This window comes from Dermacentor andersoni, chromosome 7, assembly GCF_023375885.2.
Source record: "Dermacentor andersoni chromosome 7, qqDerAnde1_hic_scaffold, whole genome shotgun sequence".
In the NCBI taxonomy this organism is placed as follows: Eukaryota; Metazoa; Arthropoda; class Arachnida; order Ixodida; family Ixodidae; genus Dermacentor; species Dermacentor andersoni.
Window position 1 is genome coordinate 41,616,931 of NC_092820.1, and position 19,405 is coordinate 41,636,335.

Sequence of the window (19,405 nt, forward strand, 5' to 3'; positions counted from 1 at the left end):
CACAGCCCATTGGCTTGATGCCCGTCAAGCGAGCGTTTCACCTCGTTTTTGGCGCAAAAAGATAGCCAAGCGTGCCACGGACAGGCCGCCCGGGCTGGCATGGTAGCGGACTTTGCCACTGCGAGTGCTCTCCAATGTCGGCCTGATGCAGGGATCGCACAGAGCACCCTAACACCGCCATTTGCAGAACGGCGTTGTGTCGGCCGGGGCCTCCTCTGTCAGTACAAGGTTCGCCAAGGTTGACAGGACCGATAGAAATTATAATGCGACATGGCCAGACGGAATGGCAACAAAAGAAGTGCATATTTCCTAAACTGCAAAGATCAGGTCGATTATCCGTTGATAGGCACGCCAATTGTGTCAGATAATGCGGGGACGAACTTCACGTCGCTTCAGCAGTCGTCCATCACTGATGAACGACCCGAACGAATATAGTGGCAGCATTCTGCGACAGATTGCGGCACATTACTACATTGGCAAGCAGCGAATTTTGGTCACGAACATTAGGCCTGATCGGTGCTGTTTCATCAGGCGTTGGCGACTAAAGTTACGGTTTGATGCCGAATCAATGCAGATCTAATCGCAGCAGCCATACGACATTCGGAAAGCCGACAAGCAGCCTCGCAAACGAAATCGAGAGATGGCAGATAAACGAGGATGAAGGGGGTAGTGAGCGTCGCGCGAACTTGCCGTGACTCTCCAGATTTCAGATTCAAGATTCTTTGACAGGTGGCAAATCATGCCATATAAAACAGCATAGACGGTGCCTGCTGTTTGCTGTCAGTGCCTGCTACTAGCTAAGCGGTGATTGAGTCGTGATGTGTGGTCCTTTTGTCTGTCACTCAAATTGGCCTTGCGATAACCCAATTGGCATAAAGTTGGTTTAGCCCTTCTGCATGTAATTTAATAACTGGAAAGAAAAACTTTGTGTGCACTAAATAAAAGATTGCCACAAAACGCAGGTCCACTATTAAACTGAGAACCTCATTTGTATTCAGTACCACACAATGTCACTAATTCATTAGTTTCGGAGGGGAAATAAAAGTTGGTTTTATTCAACAGACTTTCTATTGATAAAAAAGAAATATTTTCCAGACCTTCATATATCAGAACTGTGCTGTAAGCAGTGCTGGTGAACTGATTAGCTGTTCCCTTTAATAAGAGTATACTGGGCTGTATGGCTTCATTTCTATGCACCCAAGTTACCGATACCTTGCTACATTCTCGTTGTGCAATGCTAGGAGACTCCCGAGCACGCGCAGCGCCATATTTTCTGGCCCGAAATGTGTAAACATTAGGTTTTCTGAAAACCTTTCTCATATTCGATATTCTATTCAATTTTCATCCTTTTATTCTTGATTTGATTCAATATTTGGTTCTAAATCTACTATTTGATTTTCGTACACCCCTAAAATTTATGCTTTTCGAACGCCCCTGTTGTTTACATCTTTTCTTATGTTGGGCTGCTTCTAAGGCCATCGCATCATTAATTATAGCTAATTTTGAGGCACCTACCATTATTTTGCACTGGCTTCATAAGGCTGTCAATTGTCATCCTCACTGTGCTCTACTGGGAGCAATGACATCCTCCTATTCCCATGGGAAGGGTCATTTACTCTGCTTTGATTTTACAGCATCTGTGGGGAATGCAAAGCCCGAGCCAAAGCTGGCTTCGAACTACCCAATGAAAAAAATTTTCAACATATACATATACAGCAGAACCTTGTTCATACGGTTTGGAAAAAACCATGAGAAAAATTTTACTAACGGGGAAAACATGCAATGCGGAGTCACTAAAAAATTTGCCAGACTCAACTGTAGTCGATATCTACGTAATTAATACACCCGCCGTGGTTGCTCAGTGGCTATGGTGTTGGGCAGCTGAGCACGAGGTCGCGGGATCGAATCCCGGCCACGGCGGCCGCATTTCGATGGGGGCGAAATGCGAAAACACCCGTGTACTTAGATTTAGGTGCACGTTAAAGAACCCCAGGTGGTCAAAATTTCCGGAGTCCTCCACTACGGCGTGCCTCATAATCAGAAAGTGGTTTTGGTACGTAAAACCCCATCATTTAATTAATCTACGTAATACGAAGTGCTGCGGTACGAGATGCAGACACGTGCTTACCTGGCAGGGCCCGAACGGCCCAAGACGTACATTGACGTTCTTGTGGCTTTGGCAAGCTTACGTTTGTGCTCGTCGAATCTGGTCCAAGTCAGCAGCTGCATTTTGCAGCGCATTTTGGCGGAAAGTTTTGACATACCCACTTGACAAGAATAGCTGAGGCACAAGATGCCGATGTGCACCAAGTTGGTTGTGCTCGAGTGGCTCGAGACACGCTTTGTTGTCTTCTTATTGCATAGTGCTCATGTTGGGCTGCTGAGCACGAGGTCGCGGGATCGAATCCCGGCCACGGCGGCCACATTTCGTTAGGGGCGAAATGCGAAAACAGCCGTGTACTTAGATTTAGGTGGACGTTAAAGAACCCCAGGTGGTCGAAATTTCCGGAGCCCTCCACTAAGGCGTGCCTCATAATCAGAAAGTGGTTTTGGCACGTAAAACCACATAATTAAATTTTTCTTTTTTGCATAGTGCTCAAATACAGCGATGGGAAATGGAAACGAAATTGAGCTGGGGGGTGACGCCAGAATATGATGTCACTAGCGCAAAACACGATGCTCACTTCGTGCTGCCTGTAGCAGGGAAAGGCGGCACCGGTTCGTGTTACCACCTATTAAAGCGTACCGTGAGCTTCCAGTGACGCTACGCCACGTATGCTGTGAAACAGATAGGTAAAGATGCTTATCATAATGGGAGTTTGGGACAATAACGGAATGCGAATATGCAACGCGGCTAGATCCGAGAAATTTGCTGCTACGGAAAGAGGAAATTGGGTGCATGCTGGCACTTTCACGTTGCATGGGCGGGTGAGTACTGCGGGGAAGCTGCCGCAGTGAGCGTCTACTGCTCTCAATTGCACGTGCCTCGTGGTTTTTCTTGTTCTCGTGGGATCTAGTGGCCGGAATTGGTATCATGCGATTGTAATTTGGCGATGTACTGAACCTTGGTGCCGAAGAGTTGGGCTTTCCGGGTGCATGTTAACCGGCAAAAAAAGATGTGCAACTGTATTGTGAATTCTTGTGTTCTTGATCGCGACCATTCGCGCCGGGAAACCTTACGAAATGGAATTGTGTCAATGAGGTTCTACTGTATGTACACAAAGAAGCAAGCGAAAATAGCCCACATGCATGTTCTGACACTGTTGGCCTCTGGCAAGCATTGGGTGACCTTTCACTGCTTTCAGTAATGAAACTTCTGGCTAGTATTTCCCTCCTACTTTAGCTTAGGCATTTGTCTTTCTTTATGCAGATCTGCTATGGCATCACCTATGGCCAAGGTGCACATTCTCTCGCTGAGCAACTTGGAGTAGAGCACTTGGAAGCAGAGGCCATGATTGCCCAGTTCCGACAGGCTTTCCCAGGTAGGTCTCCAAAGATGGTGGCAGGCATGAAATGACCATGCTAGATTTACGGTGGACCCCTGTGCCTGAAAAATTTTTCAAAATTCTCAATTGACTTTGATGAAACTTGCCGAGTTCATGTATTTCAATGTGCTAGTTTTTAATATACATCCAGTTTTCTTGCAGAGTAAGTAACTTTCTAGAAATTGAAGAAATTCAGCTTTATTGCATAATTTGCTTGGAGGTGAGCTATCTACCAAACTATATATGGCATAATAAATATTGACATATGAAACTGATGCGGAACTAACAGAGTGAAAATTAGCAAATATGGGGTTCTAACCTAATTTTATCTTAAATGAGAACATTGCAAAATTCAGTGAGAGAAATCCATCTAACTGCTAAGAAACGAAACATTTTTAATTTTTACTTATCTAATAAATGCAACAACATTATTTTATAAATTTGCACTCTATCAGGTTTGCCTTTCTGGTAAAAAAGAATTAGTGGCCCTAGTAGAAGCAGAGGTAATGCACCTCCAATACGGTGTCATCATCAAAATTGTGGTTTTGAGAAAAAAAAGAAAAACATTTTACAACTGATATATTGTAAAAAAAGTTTGAAAAAACGGCACCAAAAGCCATCAGTAGTCACTATAGTCGGATACAACTTTAGAAAAAAGGGGGCTTTTACTCCTCCGAGGCGGATGCACACGAACATCCACCAATGGGCGCGCACTCTGGACCGACGTCATGCGCCAGACGGCCGGTGACCCCGCCGTCGGAGAAGATGGCCGCCCGGGCTTCGAACTGGGCGAAGGCGCGTCAGCTGTGCGCGTCAATGCCTCGTCACAGTGAATTCCCAAACTGTTTGTGATTGTCTATTATGCCGGAAATATTACTGCGAGCTTACGATGCGGCATTTGTGCCGCGTGCGTTTATTCCAAGCCATGATCTGACGAAGAAACATTGAAGCGAGGATCGCTGACGCTGCACTACACTTTGCCTGAAAACAGGATCCCACGGCCACCGCTGCAAACATACATCCTGCTTGTTTGTTCCATGTCTGTTTTATTTCGCTCCCGAGTGAAGTTACGACGAGAAAAGTTTGCCAAAGTCTGGTGCCTACTGTTAGCGGCGGGTGTGTTCGTGTACCGTGTCGCTGCGTTTCTCGTAGGACGGGGTGAAGTGATGGAGCAAAACCATTCTCAGGAGAAATGAGAAAAGCGTGCGCGCATGAAACAAACCTACGAGCGTCTCAACAGAAAATATTTGCAAAAGAAGCCTCCAACGCAATGATTTGTCGCCGTCAACTTAGCGTGAACGATCATTTTCAGTAGTGAGATGGCCGAGCATCTAACAGCCGTGCTCGTGCGTTGTATGCACCGTCGATTGATTGCTTTCCACCAGTGCTCACCGCGCGCGCAAGCTGTGGAATGAGTGCTGTGGCACAATCACGCATAAGTTGTGTTGCCAGCGCTCGATATGGTTTCCCACAACATAGCTTCGCGCTGCTTTTCAATTCTTGTGATATGTTGCAATTAAAAATTCCCAAGACAGAGAACGGGTAAAAAAAAAGAACATACGAGAAGGTAGGCACAGCAGCTTGTGAACCCGCTCCTATAATACCTCTACCCAGGTCTGTTTGTAAATGTGTGTATGTTTTCTTGCGTTTGTCTTTTTTTTTATTTCCCATCATCATCATCATCATCATCAGCCTGGTTACGCCCACTGCAGGGCAAAGGCCTCTCCCATACTTCTCCAACAACCCCGGTCATGTACTAATTGCGGCCATGCCGTCCCTGCAAACTTCTTAATCTCATCCGCCCACCTAACTTTCTGCCGCCCCCTGCTACGCTTCCCTTCCCTTGGGATCCAGTCCGTAACCCTTAATGACCATCGGTTATCTTCCCTCCTCATTACATGTCCTGCCCATGCCCATTTCTTTTTCTTGATTTCAACTAAGATGTCATTAACTCGCGTTTGTTCCCTCACCCAATCTGCTCTTTTCTTATCCCTTAACGTTACACCTATCATTCTTCTTTCCATAGCTCGTTGCGTCGTCCTCAATTTGAGTAGAACCCTTTTCGTAAGCCTCCAGGTTTCTGCCCCGTAGGTGAGTACTGGTAAGACACAGCTATTATACACTTTTCTCTTGAGGGATAATGGCAACCTGCTGTTCATGATCTGAGAATGCCTGCCAAACGCACCCCAGCCCATTCTTATTCTTCTGGTTATTTCCGTCTCATGATCCGGATCCGCCGTCACTACCTGCCCTAAGTAGATGTATTCCCTTACGACTTCCAGTGCCTCGCTGCCTATTGTAAATTGCTGTTCTCTTCCGAGACTGTTAAACATTACTTTAGTTTTCTGCAGATTAATTTTTAGACCCACTCTTCTGCTTTGCCTCTCCAGGTCAGTGAGCATGCATTGCAATTGGTCCCCTGAGTTACTAAGCAAGGCAATATCATCAGCGAATCGCAAGTTACTAAGGTATTCTCCATTAATTTTTATCCCCAATTCTTCCCAATCCAGGTCTCTGAATACCTCCTGTAAACACGCTGTGAATAGCATTGGAGAGATCGTATCTCCCTGCCTGACGCCTTTCTTTATTGGGATTTTGTTGCTTTCTTTATGGAGGACTACGGTGGCTGTGGAGCCGCTATAGATATTTTTCAGTATTTTTACATACGGCTCGTCTACACCCTGATTCCTTAATGCCTCCATGACTGCTGAGGTTTCGACAGAATCAAACGCTTTCTCATAATCAATGAAAGCTATATATAAGGGTTGGTTATATTCCGCACATTTCTCTATCACCTGATTGATAGTGTGAATATGATCTATTGTTGAGTAGCCTTTACGGAATCCTGCCTGGTCCTTTGCTTGACAGAAGTCTAAGGTGTTCCTGATTCTATTTGCGATTACCTTAGTAAATATTTTGTAGGCAACGGACAGTAAGCTGATCGGTCTATAATTTTTCAAGTCTTTGGCGTCCCCTTTCTTATGGATTAGGATTATGTTAGCGTTCTTCCAAGATTCCGGTACGCTCGACGTCATGAGGCATTGCGTATACAGGGTGGCCAGTTTCTCTAGAACAATCTGCCCACCATCCTTCAACAAATCTGCTGTTACCTGATCCTCCCCAGCTGCCTTCCCCCTTTGCATTTCTCCCAAGGCTTTCTTTACTTCTTCCGGCGTTACCTTTGGGACTTCGAATTCCTCTAGACTATTTTCTCTTCCATTATCGTCGTGGGTGCCACTGGTACTGTATAAATTTCTATAGAACTCCTCAGCCACTTGAACTATCTCATCCATATTAGTAATGATATTGCCGGCTTTGTCTCTTAACGCATACATCTGATTCCTGCCAATTCCTAGTTTCTTCTTCACTGTTTTTAGGCTTCCGCCGTTCCTGAGAGCATGTTCAATTCTATCCATATTATACTTCCTTATGTCAGCTGTCTTACGCTTGTTGATTAACTTCGAAAGTTCTGCCAGTTCTTTATATTTGAGTTTTTCTTAGTTTTTACGTTCGTGTACCTGATTCCATGCATGTTTGCGCATACTCTTATTTCTGTCCTTTTATTTTATATTAGCATTTGTTTTTGCTAGTTTTCTTTCAGCAAAGTCTTTACACACTTTCATTAACGAATCTCATTCAAAGCACTAACTCCTGTACACTGCAGGGCTGGCCTCTTCCATCTCATTAAAACCTTTCTCACTAGTCTACCTCGTCTTCTCAATCTGCCTACTCGCTGTGTTTTCTGTCCTTCCTTCTTGTGTTGTTGCTTCACTGTGATTAACCAACTTGCTCAAAACAAATTTTGATCGCCTATGAAAACAAAGGTTTAAAGATACATTTTCTTAAAAGCGTCATGTGGGTTGCACAGCAACTTTGCCTCTTACCTCTGTTCATGTTTATGCATCAGTACATGTGGCAGCTCGCCAGAAGTGCACATGAAAAGCTGCATATTGCGAAGCAACATCTTTCTATGCTGTTGCATTTTTCATGCATTCAGTCTTAGTAAACAGACGGTTTCGCTGCCCATCACATATGATGGCAAAAATTTTCAACACAAATAACATTGTGCAGTGGGGTGTCATTTACTGTCTTACATATCATCGTTACAAAGACATTTTTTAGTGAATGGAGCCCAGCAAAGCAGTGCACTGAGAGGTTTTGCAACTTTCATCATTTATTACTTCACCAATGTCATTGTCTGAACCTGGCCGTCGATCGATATGCCGATGGCTTGTGAATGAGATAATTGCCTCAATAAAACACATTCAACTTCACTCAGCATTTTTTAGTACAAACAATGCTAGCAGAGCTATTCAGGGTGAATAATTGTGCTTACATTGGTGTTACTTGCCCGGTCAGATAAACAAATACAACAATGGCTGTGGCATGACTGTGATTTGATGTGCAGACTGCGAACGGTGCCTTTCAAGCGTGCCCTCGACTACTGCTATGAATAGTTACCCGAATGAGTATATTGGGCCTAACTAAGCTAATGATGTTTGATAATTGTTCTTATTCGCAAAACTTGCCTGGGCCAGGTAACCAAAATAAGCAATGCCACCACATGAACGTGTTTTTGCATGCAAGCTGCCAACAGTGGCTGTCATTTTCGCGTTGATTGCTGCCGTTTCACCAACAGTGGTGACAGCTTGACTGCGCTTTGACGTGCAGACTGCTAATGGTGCCTTTCAAGCGTGCCCTCGACTACTGTTATTAATAGTTACCCGAATGAGTATTTTGGGCCTAACTAAGCTAATGATGTTTGATAATTGTTCTCATTTGCAAAACTTGCCTGGGCCAGGTAACCAAAATAAGCAATGCCACCACATGAATGTGTTTTTGCATGCAAGCTGCCAACAGTGGCTGTCATTTTCGCGTTGATTGCTGCCGTTTCACCAACAGTGGTGACAGCTTGACTGCGCTTTGACGTGCAGACTGCTAATGGTGCCTTCCAAGCGTGCCCTCGACTGCTGCTATTAATAGTTACCCGAATGAGTATATTGGGCCTAACTAAGCTAATGATGTTTGATAATTGTTCTTATTTGCAAAACTTGCCTGGGCCAGGTAACCAAAATAAGCAATGCCACCACATGAATGTGTTTTTGCATGCAAGCTGCCAACAGTGGCTGTCATTTTCGCGTTGATTGCTGCCGTTTCACCAACAGTGGTGACAGCTTGACTGCGCTTTGACGTGCAGACTGCTAATGGTGCCTTCCAAGCGTGCCCTCGACTGCTGCTATTAATAGTTACCCGAATGAGTATATTGGGCCTAACTAAGCTAATGATGTTTGATAATTGTTCTCATTCGCAAAACTTGCCTGGGCCAGGTAACCAAAATAAGCAATGCCACCACATGAATGTGTTTTTGCATGCAAGCTGCCAACAGTGGCTGTCATTTTCGCGTTGATTGCTGCCGTTTCACCAACAGTGGTGACAGCTTGACTGCGCTTTGACGTGCAGACTGCTAATGGTGCCTTCCAAGCGTGCCCTCGACTGCTGCTATTAATAGTTACCCGAATGAGTATATTGGGCCTAACTAAGCTAATGATGTTTGATAATTGTTCTTATTTGCAAAACTTGCCTGGGCCAGGTAACCAATATAAGCAATGCCACCACATGAATGTGTTTTTGCATGCAAGCTGCCAACAGTGTCTGTCATTTTCGCGTGGATTACTGCCGTTTCCCCAACAGTGGTGACAGCTTGACTGCGCTTTGACGTGCAGACTGCTAATGGTGCCTTCCAAGCGTGCCCTCGACTACTGCTATTAATAGTTACCCGAATGAGAATTTGGGCCTCACTTAGCTAATGATGCTTGATAATTGTTGTCTTATTCACATTACTTGCCTGGGTCAGATAACCAGATTAAACAATTCCACCACATGAACGTGCTTTTTAATGCAAGCTGCCAACAGTGGCTTTCATTTTCGCATTGATTGCTGCCGTTTCACCAACAGTGGCGACGACATGACTGCGCTTTGACGTGCGGCTAATGGTGCCTTTCAAGCTTGCCCTCTAGTACTTCTATGAATGGCTACCCGAATGAGTATTTTGAGCCTCGCTAAGCTAATGATGCTTGATAATTTCATGTCTTATTTGCATTACTTGCCTGGATCAGATAACCAGGTTAAACAATGCCACCACATGAAGGTGCTTTTTCATGCAAGCTGCCAACAGTGGCTGTCATTTTTGCATTGATTGACGACATGACTGCGCTTTGACGTGCAGCTAATGGTGCCTTTCAAGCTTGCCCTCGAGTACTTTATGAATGGCTACCCGAATGAGTATTTTGGGCCTCGCTAAGCTAATGATGCTTGATAACTGTTGTCTTATTTGCATTACTTGCCTGGATCAGATAACCAGGTTAAACAATGCCACCACATGAAGGTGCTTTTTCATGCAAGCTGCCAACAGTGGCTGTCATTTTCGCGTTGATTGCTGCCGTTTCACCAACAGTGGCGACAGCATGACTGCGCTTTGATGTGCAGACTGCTAATGGTGCCTTTCAAGCGTGTCATCGACTACACTCTAAGAAAAGTTTACACCCTTTGGAGTGCCCCTTCTGCCACACAACAATAATCGTCATCTGCTTTGATGCGTTTCCTTTCTTTAACGCTGCGAGCTCGGTACTTTCCAGTAACGAACGGCATGCGCGTTATCAGCATGATAGCATTCCTGACAGGAAAGTAGCGGGCGCGGCGTTTTCAAGAAAGGAAACGCATCAAGGCAGATGACGATTATTGTTGTGTGGCAGAAGGGGCACTCCAAAGGGTGTAAACTTTTCTTAGAGTGTACTGCTATGAATGGCTACCCGAATGAGTATTTTGGGCCTCAGTAAGCTAATGATGCTTGATAATTGTTGTCTTCGCATTACTTGCCTGGGCCAGATAACGAAAATAAACAATGCAAACACTTGAATGCGCTTTCGCGTGCAGGCTGCTAAGAGTGGCTGTCAATTTCACGTTGACTACTGCTTTTTCGTGTGAAGCTGGATAATGGCTGCCCGAACAAGCATTTTGGGCCCCACATACTTATTCAGGGTTAATAATTGTATTTGCATTCAGATTTTCCAGCATTTCAGCACGTTTCCATGCCAATACTTATATTGAGCACGATCTGTGCAGGACATTGCTTTTTCAGAATTGAGCTTCCATTAAAAGGAATGTGTCACCAAAAGAACTGCTTATTTGAGAGGTCACGGGAGAATGCTTGGCTGCTGCGAACCCACCGGCAAAATTTGGGTAGCCCTAATAAGGGCTCTTCTTTCGGTAATAAGAAGCTGTTACTCTTCATTGAGTGGCTCAATGCCGGACAGCTCGTAGTCGGAGTCGCTTTCTTCACTGTATCTTCACCCAGCTGGATGATCATAGGTTGGATATGGTCACTCCCAGATGTATCAAGCCTGAACTTTGCCTCCAGATCCATCACGTGGTGAATGTTCTTCTTCCAGTCTTCCGCCGTTACATGCTTGATTTTTTCCCTCAAGACGTCTTCGACCGTGGATAGCATGAAATCTTTGTTGTCCGCAGCGATGCCATTTTTCACCTTTGCCCACACGAGCTCAATAGGATTAAATTCGCAGTGGTACGGTGGGAGCCTGAGTACAATGCAACCGGCCCTTTCAGCTGCATTGTCTACAATGTAGCTCAGAAAGCGTGGCTTTACAGATGCTACCAACTCAAGCAGCTGCTTTTTAACCATCCTTTCGCTGTAGGTGATGTTTTTGCTTTTGAGCCACTCCTGTATTTTTTCCTTCTTCCAAGCTGTCGTCGGTAATTTCTCTTCTCGCCGGGAATGATAAGGTGCATTGTCCAAAACAATGACGCTACCAGCAGGCAACTTCTGCAGAACGTTATTAAACCATCCCTCGAAGCGATTGCCGTCCATTTCTTTGTGGTAGTCGGCCGTTTTTTGGCCTCGGAATATATTTAAGCACCCGTCGACGAAGCTGTCCTCGCTGCCGATGTGCGTCACAATCAGGCACTGGCCTTTCCCAGAAGGTTGTTTCAAACCCGTCGACAGACCATTTGCTCGCGCATATAGGCGTCCGCGCTTTTGCACCACGATGTCTGTCCACACGATCGACCGAGTGTGTCCCGCCGTCACCCATGTCTCGTCCAGGAAAAAGATCTTTCGGCCTTCCGCCCGGTAGCGTTCCACATCACGAAGGTAGCGATTCCGCCATTCAGCTATGTCATCCCGGTCGATAAGCTCCTCTTCTCGTGCTTGAATCTGATCTCGACAAGCAGACGACGCACAGTACACCACTTCAGTGATGAGAGATCCATACGCTTCGAGAACTCGTTAGTTATATTCTCGACTGTCGGTATCTCGTTGCGGCGAAAGAAATCGTGCACACATGACCTCAGCGCGCACAATGTGAAGCTGTCATACTTCGTGCTGCGTCTTCTTTTCTCCGCATTTCGTGGACGCTTTCGGGAGGGCGTCAACAGTTTGCCACCCGAAATATGCGATGCTTTGTCCTCCCTCCTCACCTTGAACACTGTGCTTTCGCTGACACCGAGCATCTCGGCGACAAACTTGGTCGTGGCCTCCACGCTGTGTTCAGGCTCCCTGTTAGGCCAATACGTGTAGCAGTGGAGGATCATATTGCGTGAATCGCTGTTCAGGATGTGGCCACTCTTGTTATTGTTGAGGATCCTTGGTGGTGTGGACATCGAGGCTACACAAGACTCGTTTGGCAACGAAGAATCTCATTCCGATGTCACCTCGTTGGGCTCCATGTCGGAAAACTTGCATGGAATGCCTTGCGCAAACTGGCGAGATTTCAGGCTCGCAAAAAAAAAGGGAAAAAATTTGTGAAACACAAAACCAAAAAATATAAATTTTATGCTATTTAACACCATGAGTGTTTATTTAATACGATGAATGAAGCATTTTTGTACCTTTCCTCCCTCGAGTATTCACGCTCCAGGTTTGTAATGGTTGCGATAAATGCATTGTTTTATATAAGTACTTGTCCAATAGCAACTGATTCATTTTAAGCTAGGGAAAAGAGTAGTAAATGTGCCATGTACATGTAAACAAGCGCAAAAGCCATGCAGAGCTGCTCTTTCTACTTTTGTCACTTGCAATGAAGCGAAAGAGCAGACGACAGGAAGCATTGTGGAAGGCACGGGGTTATTTTTTTGTCGTGATCCGGCATGTGCTGTAGCACATGAGAGCTCTACTAAGCCAGTCATCAAAATACAAAAGTCTTTGTTTATACCGAGAATTGCGCGTTTCAGAAGCACGATTTTTTTTTGCGGGATTATTTTAGTCGCGGAGGCAATCTGCTGTCGCGCTTCGGTCGTCTGGGCGGGGCCAGCGGGGCCTCCCCTTTTTTCTAAAGTTGTATCCGACTATAGGTATAATTTATGGTTGTTTGGCCGTTGCCAGTTGACAACATAGCACATTTTTGGTGCCTCAATTCCCAACGAGCTCCATCCCGATGCAACTTCACCGCAGATCTCACAAACCACAGTCAGTTAAGTAGCAAGACCGTAATCCTGATTGCTCCACACCAGCTACGCAGAGCCACCGCAGGTATTGCGCGAGAAAACGCTGAGATTGTTCACTGCTGCAAGTCCGACAACAAAAAACGGAGCAGCGGGTTTCACGACTGAGGCTGGTGCACTATCGACGGTCGGATCTTCAACAAAATGCCGAATCTTTCGCTCCGTAGCCGTCGTAGATGCAATCTTGACAAGCGTAGCTTGTTATGTGCTCTTATTGTATCCATTTCCTCTTCAGTTATGACAGCCGTGTTCAATTCTTACGTGAGTGTAACCAGCGTGTGGATATGCGTGATCTGACAGAGCAGTTGAGGCGTCGACGTTTGGTGGCAGTAAGACTTCAGCAGCGAGCTGCTAGGTATCCTGTGCCGGCTGCGACGACGGAATTTCTTTCGGAAGTTTATTGCATCTTTCAAGTTCCCGGCTGTAACGATTCACAGAATGAAACTTTGTCGGACCTCCGGCATATCCAGCATCGCAGTCGCGAGACTAAGACAAAAGACAATGCCCTTATCCCTTCGACAATGCCCCTTAGACAATGCCCTTATCGTGTCTCAGCGGCGGAGCATCGTGTAATCAATGACGAAGTGAATGACATGCTCGAGCATGGCATCATTCAACCATCCTGGAGTCCGTGTTCTTCTCCAGTTGTACTAGTGCATAAAAAAGATGGTTCTATTTGATTCTGTGTCGATTACCGCCATCTCTACAAAGTAACACGAAAGGATGTTTACCCTTTACCCCAAATTGATGATGTACTTGATTGTTTGTAAGGCGCCGAGTACTTCTCGTCATTGGACCTGCGGTCTGGTTACTGGCCAGTTCTCATGGCTGCATGCGATCGTCCTAAGACAGCGTTTGTCACCCCTGACAGGCTATATGAATTTAAAATTATGCCATTTAGACTCTGCCGTGCAGCCGCAACTTTCGAGCGCGTGATGGATAACATACTTCGCGTTCTCAAATGGAACATTTGTCAGTGCTACGTTGATGACATTGTTGTGTTTTCTTCAGATTTCTCGGCGCACCTCTCTTGTCTCCACCAAGTTCTGACATGACATGTCTGAATGCTAGTTTAATATCAAGAAGAGTCGCTTTGCAGCTCGCAGCTTGACAATCTTGGGCCATGTTGGATCCAAAGACGGCAACCTCCCTGATAATGTGAAACTTAAGCTGTCGCCGAATCCCCTAAACTGATGTCACTGAAGAACATCCACATATACACCATCCTTAGTTGTTATTTTCGTCACTTTGTGCGCAATTTTGCGACCGTTATCGCTCCTTTGACGTGGCTTCTCACTGTTGGCACAGGCATGTCTAACTGGTCTCCTGAATGTGATGATGCATTCCAGACGCTATGCCAACTGTTCACATCTCCTCCGATACTCCGGCACTATGATCCCCGGGCGCCTACGGAAGTACGCACGGATGCTAGCGGCATTAGCCATGGTGCGATGCTCGCGAAACACAAGCGCGAGCACCACACCAAGGACATATGTGACGAGTATGTTGTCGCCTATGCGAGCCGAACCCTCACAAAGGCCGAGATCATAGAGTTTCGTGCAACTATAACTAGAGGGGAATCTGGCGCTGTGATCATTCAACCATCCTGGGAATGGTGGGAAGTACAGGCTACAGATTGGTATTCTGTTGACTGGCGAACTAGTCTACAGGTATTTTTTGGCAGTTTTGTTCTTGCTCCAAGCGCAATTGCTATAATCCGCAGTGGGACAGTGCAATGCAAAGCTCTCTACCTTTGTTCTGTTGCTCGAAGTGGCGATAGCGCACTGGGCCAGCGGCTGGGCCGATGTTGCGGGGTGGTGTCGAATCCCTGACGAGAAAGCGACGGCATCGTAAACCTTGAAAGAACGTCTTTTGGCCTTTTTTTACTTTGGTTTGTTAAGCAGGTTAGGTTGGCGCTGTAGCATTACGTGCTTTATGAAACTTCCGAAGAGCAAGGAAACTGATACAAGACATAGACAGTTGAACTTCTAGTGGCTTAACAATCAAATATGATTGAGGGCTTCGTTACGCCTTGCCCGTTTATGCGCTCATTGAAATGTGTGTTTCAGCACATTTGAGAACACCAACTTGTGGTAGGAAAGGTTGCTGCTTTCTGGCTGTAGTCTGCTGTCACAAAATGGGTAAGTGCAAAGCCATGCTACAACAGCTCCTGGCGGCTGCTTCAGAAGCGGTACGTCAATATAAAATGTAACAAAGCATACTCGTAGGAGACCACAAGCGTCCTAGCTAGCACTGCAGCAGATGTGCTTAAAAGTACTTGAAGACGTTCAGCAATCGTGACAGCCAACGCAGCCTTTCGACAGAGCGCGAGAGTTTGCAAATGCCTGTCGTCTGCGAGAAAAGTCTCGCGTTCACAGCAAGCAGGCGTCGTAGCAGCCGAGACTGTAGCATTCCTCTCAAAGACGCAACACTTTCTTCCACTACAAGATTTTATTTCCATAAATACTTGATGAATATTTTTATATAAGTACTTGTACGGTTGTTATTGCTGTTGTAAAAATTAATACATAATTATTCTCTGACACTAAATTGGGAACATAATTGCAGAAGAATGCATACCCTGGTGTGCCCTGATGGCATGGAGGAAGGAAAACTGAGGAGGGGCCCTGACGTCACTCTTTGTGAAGCTAAGTGAAGCCGGAACTTGGCGGTGCTCTGCCATCATCTCGAGCGAGTTCTTCCCTCTTGTTCACATTTCGCAAAACCACGCCATGCCGCGCGCAACCGGGCTGCTCGGAAGTGCTTGCTCCGCAGCAATACTAAACAAAAGGAGGTAATCGTGATGTATCATTGCATTATTGTTGCCGATGTCATGTTGAAAGAAGTTCATAATGAACTTTGCAAATTGGGCCGTGAGTTCAAATCGGCTACTTTTACTGGCTTTTATGAAAATAAACATGCTTTACAAGGCCAGCAAACTGAACTGTTCTCATCAACCGCAGGTGTTGGCCACTGCCCAGTTCTTGCACGTTTTTAAAGAAGGTCACCTTTATCGCTGCCTTCTGCTTGCTTTTCTTTGCTTGGGCTGCCTGGGGCTCTCAGACGGACATGCGAGCTACACGCCTGGTAATCCGAAAAAAATGCACACATTGTCACTTCACTGCAAGAATGCACTGGAGACATGTACGACCCACCGGCTCGTTTGCGATCCATTTAGAGTTTATGACCACAAACACGTATTCCCACTGTGGCTTGAGGAATCATCGTGCTTTATTGAACAAATTTCATGTGGCCGCGCATCACTACGACACCGCACCAGCGAGAAGGCAGGAGTCATTTCTGTCTCCACGTTTAGATTAATTGACTGCAGTCTGAGGTGCCTTCTTCCAACAGTAAGTGAAGCTTCACGGAACCAAAGTTTCGCGATAGCCGGCGCACTGTGCAGAACAGTACACGCGTAGAACCGGCCTACATGCGACCATGGAACAGCCGTTTGATGTGTTCGCAGGCGTACATTCTGTGGAGCCTTGCCAACTCTTGCAGCACATCCACTAACCTTCACTTCCCTGCACTTCTCACGCACACAGGTAAGATACGCCTGTGGTAGGGAGGATTGTTCCTTAAGTCAAAGCAGCCGCTTCTTTCCCATCTTCCCGAATGAAGCGTCGACTGGCCGCCGCACGGTGCCGAGGGTAGCAAAATGCGCATATCCTGCGTAACGCTCTATTAGCTCATGTATTGGGGTGCACCTGCACAGGTGTATATGAACCTCAAACGCGCTCTGCCTAACCGTCCGTGGCCGCCTGGCCCTCGAACAGTTCATTTTTCCGCAGTCAACACGGTTTCCGGAAAGGCTATTAAAAGACTTCGTGCTGTCGTGAATACTGCAAGAAACAAGCGACAGTGGAGCAAAATGTGTTTTAATATGCACAAAAGCAAGTACTTACTGAACACAAATGTTCTAAAACCGGGCCTATGCATTCTTGCATTACGTATGTTCTACGTGCTGCAAATGCACCATGCACTGTCAAAAGCAGGAATCACTGACCTGCAAGGCGTTCATTGTACAGATGCTGAAACGCATCGGTTTTGGCCTGCGATGGCACAGTAATTCCGCCGAAGAGGGCAAAAATTCCTGCGGATATTCCTTCGTCCGTTGCCATTGCCCTGGTGCAGTACATTGCATACAGTGTTGCATGTGCGTTCATGTCACGAACTTTAGTTCCTCCTGTCCCACCTGGCCACAGCAACATCCGGGAGAGCACGGTCCAGATGACACAGCACAACAAAACACCGAGACAAACGCAAAGCTGCCCGCACGGCGCCTTTGCCACGGTATAAAACCTACAGAGCAACACGTGTGAGCGCACAGAACCATAACAAAGCTGCCATTGTGGCCCGAAAGCATGGCCGCTACAGCAAAAGAAATATAAGACATTAAAAAAAAGCGAACCTATACATAATTTCCTCTACACTTTTCTCCTAGCACGTGGAGGGGGTAGGGCCTCTCCTCAGTTTTCCTTCCTCCATGCCTCATGGCAAACGGTGCTTCAATGTCAAAGTCACACAAAGTTTATGTAATGTGTTGCGCATTATATAAAACACTGCAGAAATAAAATTATATTTGAGGCGATGATATTTGAGTATAGCTTCGTTTACTGCACCGCAAGCAAATGTCAGTAACCTAAAGATCAAAGTCAATCTGAAGCCCGTACTTCCCATCATTCCCGTTTAGGTTGAGGCAATGCTCAGGAGAGCCCCCGTAAACACTAGCACCACATTTCCCTCTAGGGTACTTATTTAGAAACTCTATGGCCAAGACCAACTATTCAACCACTGAGGAGTGCCTGGCTATAGAGTGGGGCTCTTGGGAAGTTCCGACCCTACCTTTATGGCCGACCCTTTCGCGTCGTCGTGGACCGCCATGCTCTTTGCTGGTTGTCAACTTTGAAAGACCCCTCGGACCACCTCGGTCACTGGGCCCTGCACCTACAAGAATATGATATTTAAGTGGTGCACAGGTCTGGCTGCAAGCACTGCAACGCGGACGTCCTTTGTCGCTCTCCTCTACCCCGCAATACAGCGTCTCTCTTGGCACAGTACACTGCTAGCTCAGCACTCAAAGTCGAGTCCATACATTCGGAGCAACGGAAAGATCCATGGATTGTTGCCCTGCTCGACCTTCTGTCAGATTCTACCACCATCACGCCCTCCCATGCGCTCCACCGTCAAGTCCCTCACTTTACCGTGTGAGACAACCTGCTCTATAGCCGCAACTATATATCAGATGGTTGCAATTGGCTTCTCATAATACCTCGTCACATGCGCTCCGACATCTGTGCTGCTTTTCATGCCGACCCACAGAGTGCTCATGCAGGCAGGCTGAAAACTGTGGGGATGCGTGACTCTCACGCCTCCCCTGAGATCTAGTTTTCCCGCATAGCTCGTCTCCTGCGGGGCGGCTTCGCCCACGGCGGTCGGAGTGGTTGAGGCGCAGTGCGGGAGATGGCGCGAGTGTCACGCTGCTGCGGGGTTACTTGGGCGCCGGGAGACAGGCGCTTCGGGTCTTTCCCGGCGGGTCGGGCGACAGCGTGGACGTCCCGCGCGCCGCCGACCATGCTTCTGCGAGACCGCCTCGCGTGGCCGCCTTGGGAACGCGCCACCGTCCGCGTGACCGTACACGCGAATGACCAGGCGTTGGGATCCAGCATGGGGCGAACATATTCGCTCGCCATGCGGTCGCGGTAAGTCGGACTTCTAGATTTGTCGCGCGCCCATCGGCATGTTTTGGGGATAGCAACTCGGCTAGCAGGCATTGATCTATGAAAGGTGCAATAAATGCCCTTGTGACTGTTTGCACTACTGTGTTGTCGTTCCTTTGTCCCAAGAGTACGGAGGAGAACCCCCGTATCTCCCACAAAACTTATGCAAGGTTGCGCCAACGCTTCTACTGGCACGGTATGTACAGCTTTGTCTTCAAGTATGTCTGTGCTTGCGAAGCCTGCCAACAACGCAAGGTTCCTCCGCAACGCTCGACCGGCGCTCTTCAGCCCTTACCTTGCCCTGCGCGGCCTTTCGGTCACGTCGGCATCGACTTTTACGGCCCACTCCCGTGCACTATGTCTGGAAACCAATGGATAATCGTTGGTGTTGACCATCTCACCCGACGTGCTGAGACAGCCGCCCTTCCTGCCGCTACAGCATGTGAGGTAGCTCTCTTCATCCTGCGCAATTTCGTGCTTTGACATGGTGTTCCTTGAGAACCCCTCAGTGACAGAAGGCATTTCTTTCTTTCCCAAGTGGTTAAAGTCCTGCTTGCCAAGTGCCACATCATCCACCACACATCTACCACTTACAATCCTTAGACCAATGGATTAACTGAGCGCTTCAATAACACTTTTGGCGTCATACTCACTACATACGTTGCGTTAGACCACTCCAAC

General features: G+C 46.8%; 1 protein-coding gene across 1 annotated transcript in view; it reads left to right on the forward strand.

Moving 5' to 3' along the window:
* Positions 1–19,405, forward strand: part of PolQ (DNA polymerase theta) — a 292,782-nt gene that overhangs the window by 256,422 nt on the left and 16,955 nt on the right. Inside the window, exon 23 of the mRNA XM_050182268.3 lies at positions 3,371–3,482. Coding sequence (XP_050038225.1) covers positions 3,371–3,482 — 112 coding nt within the window. The remainder of the gene's footprint in view (positions 1–3,370; positions 3,483–19,405) is intronic.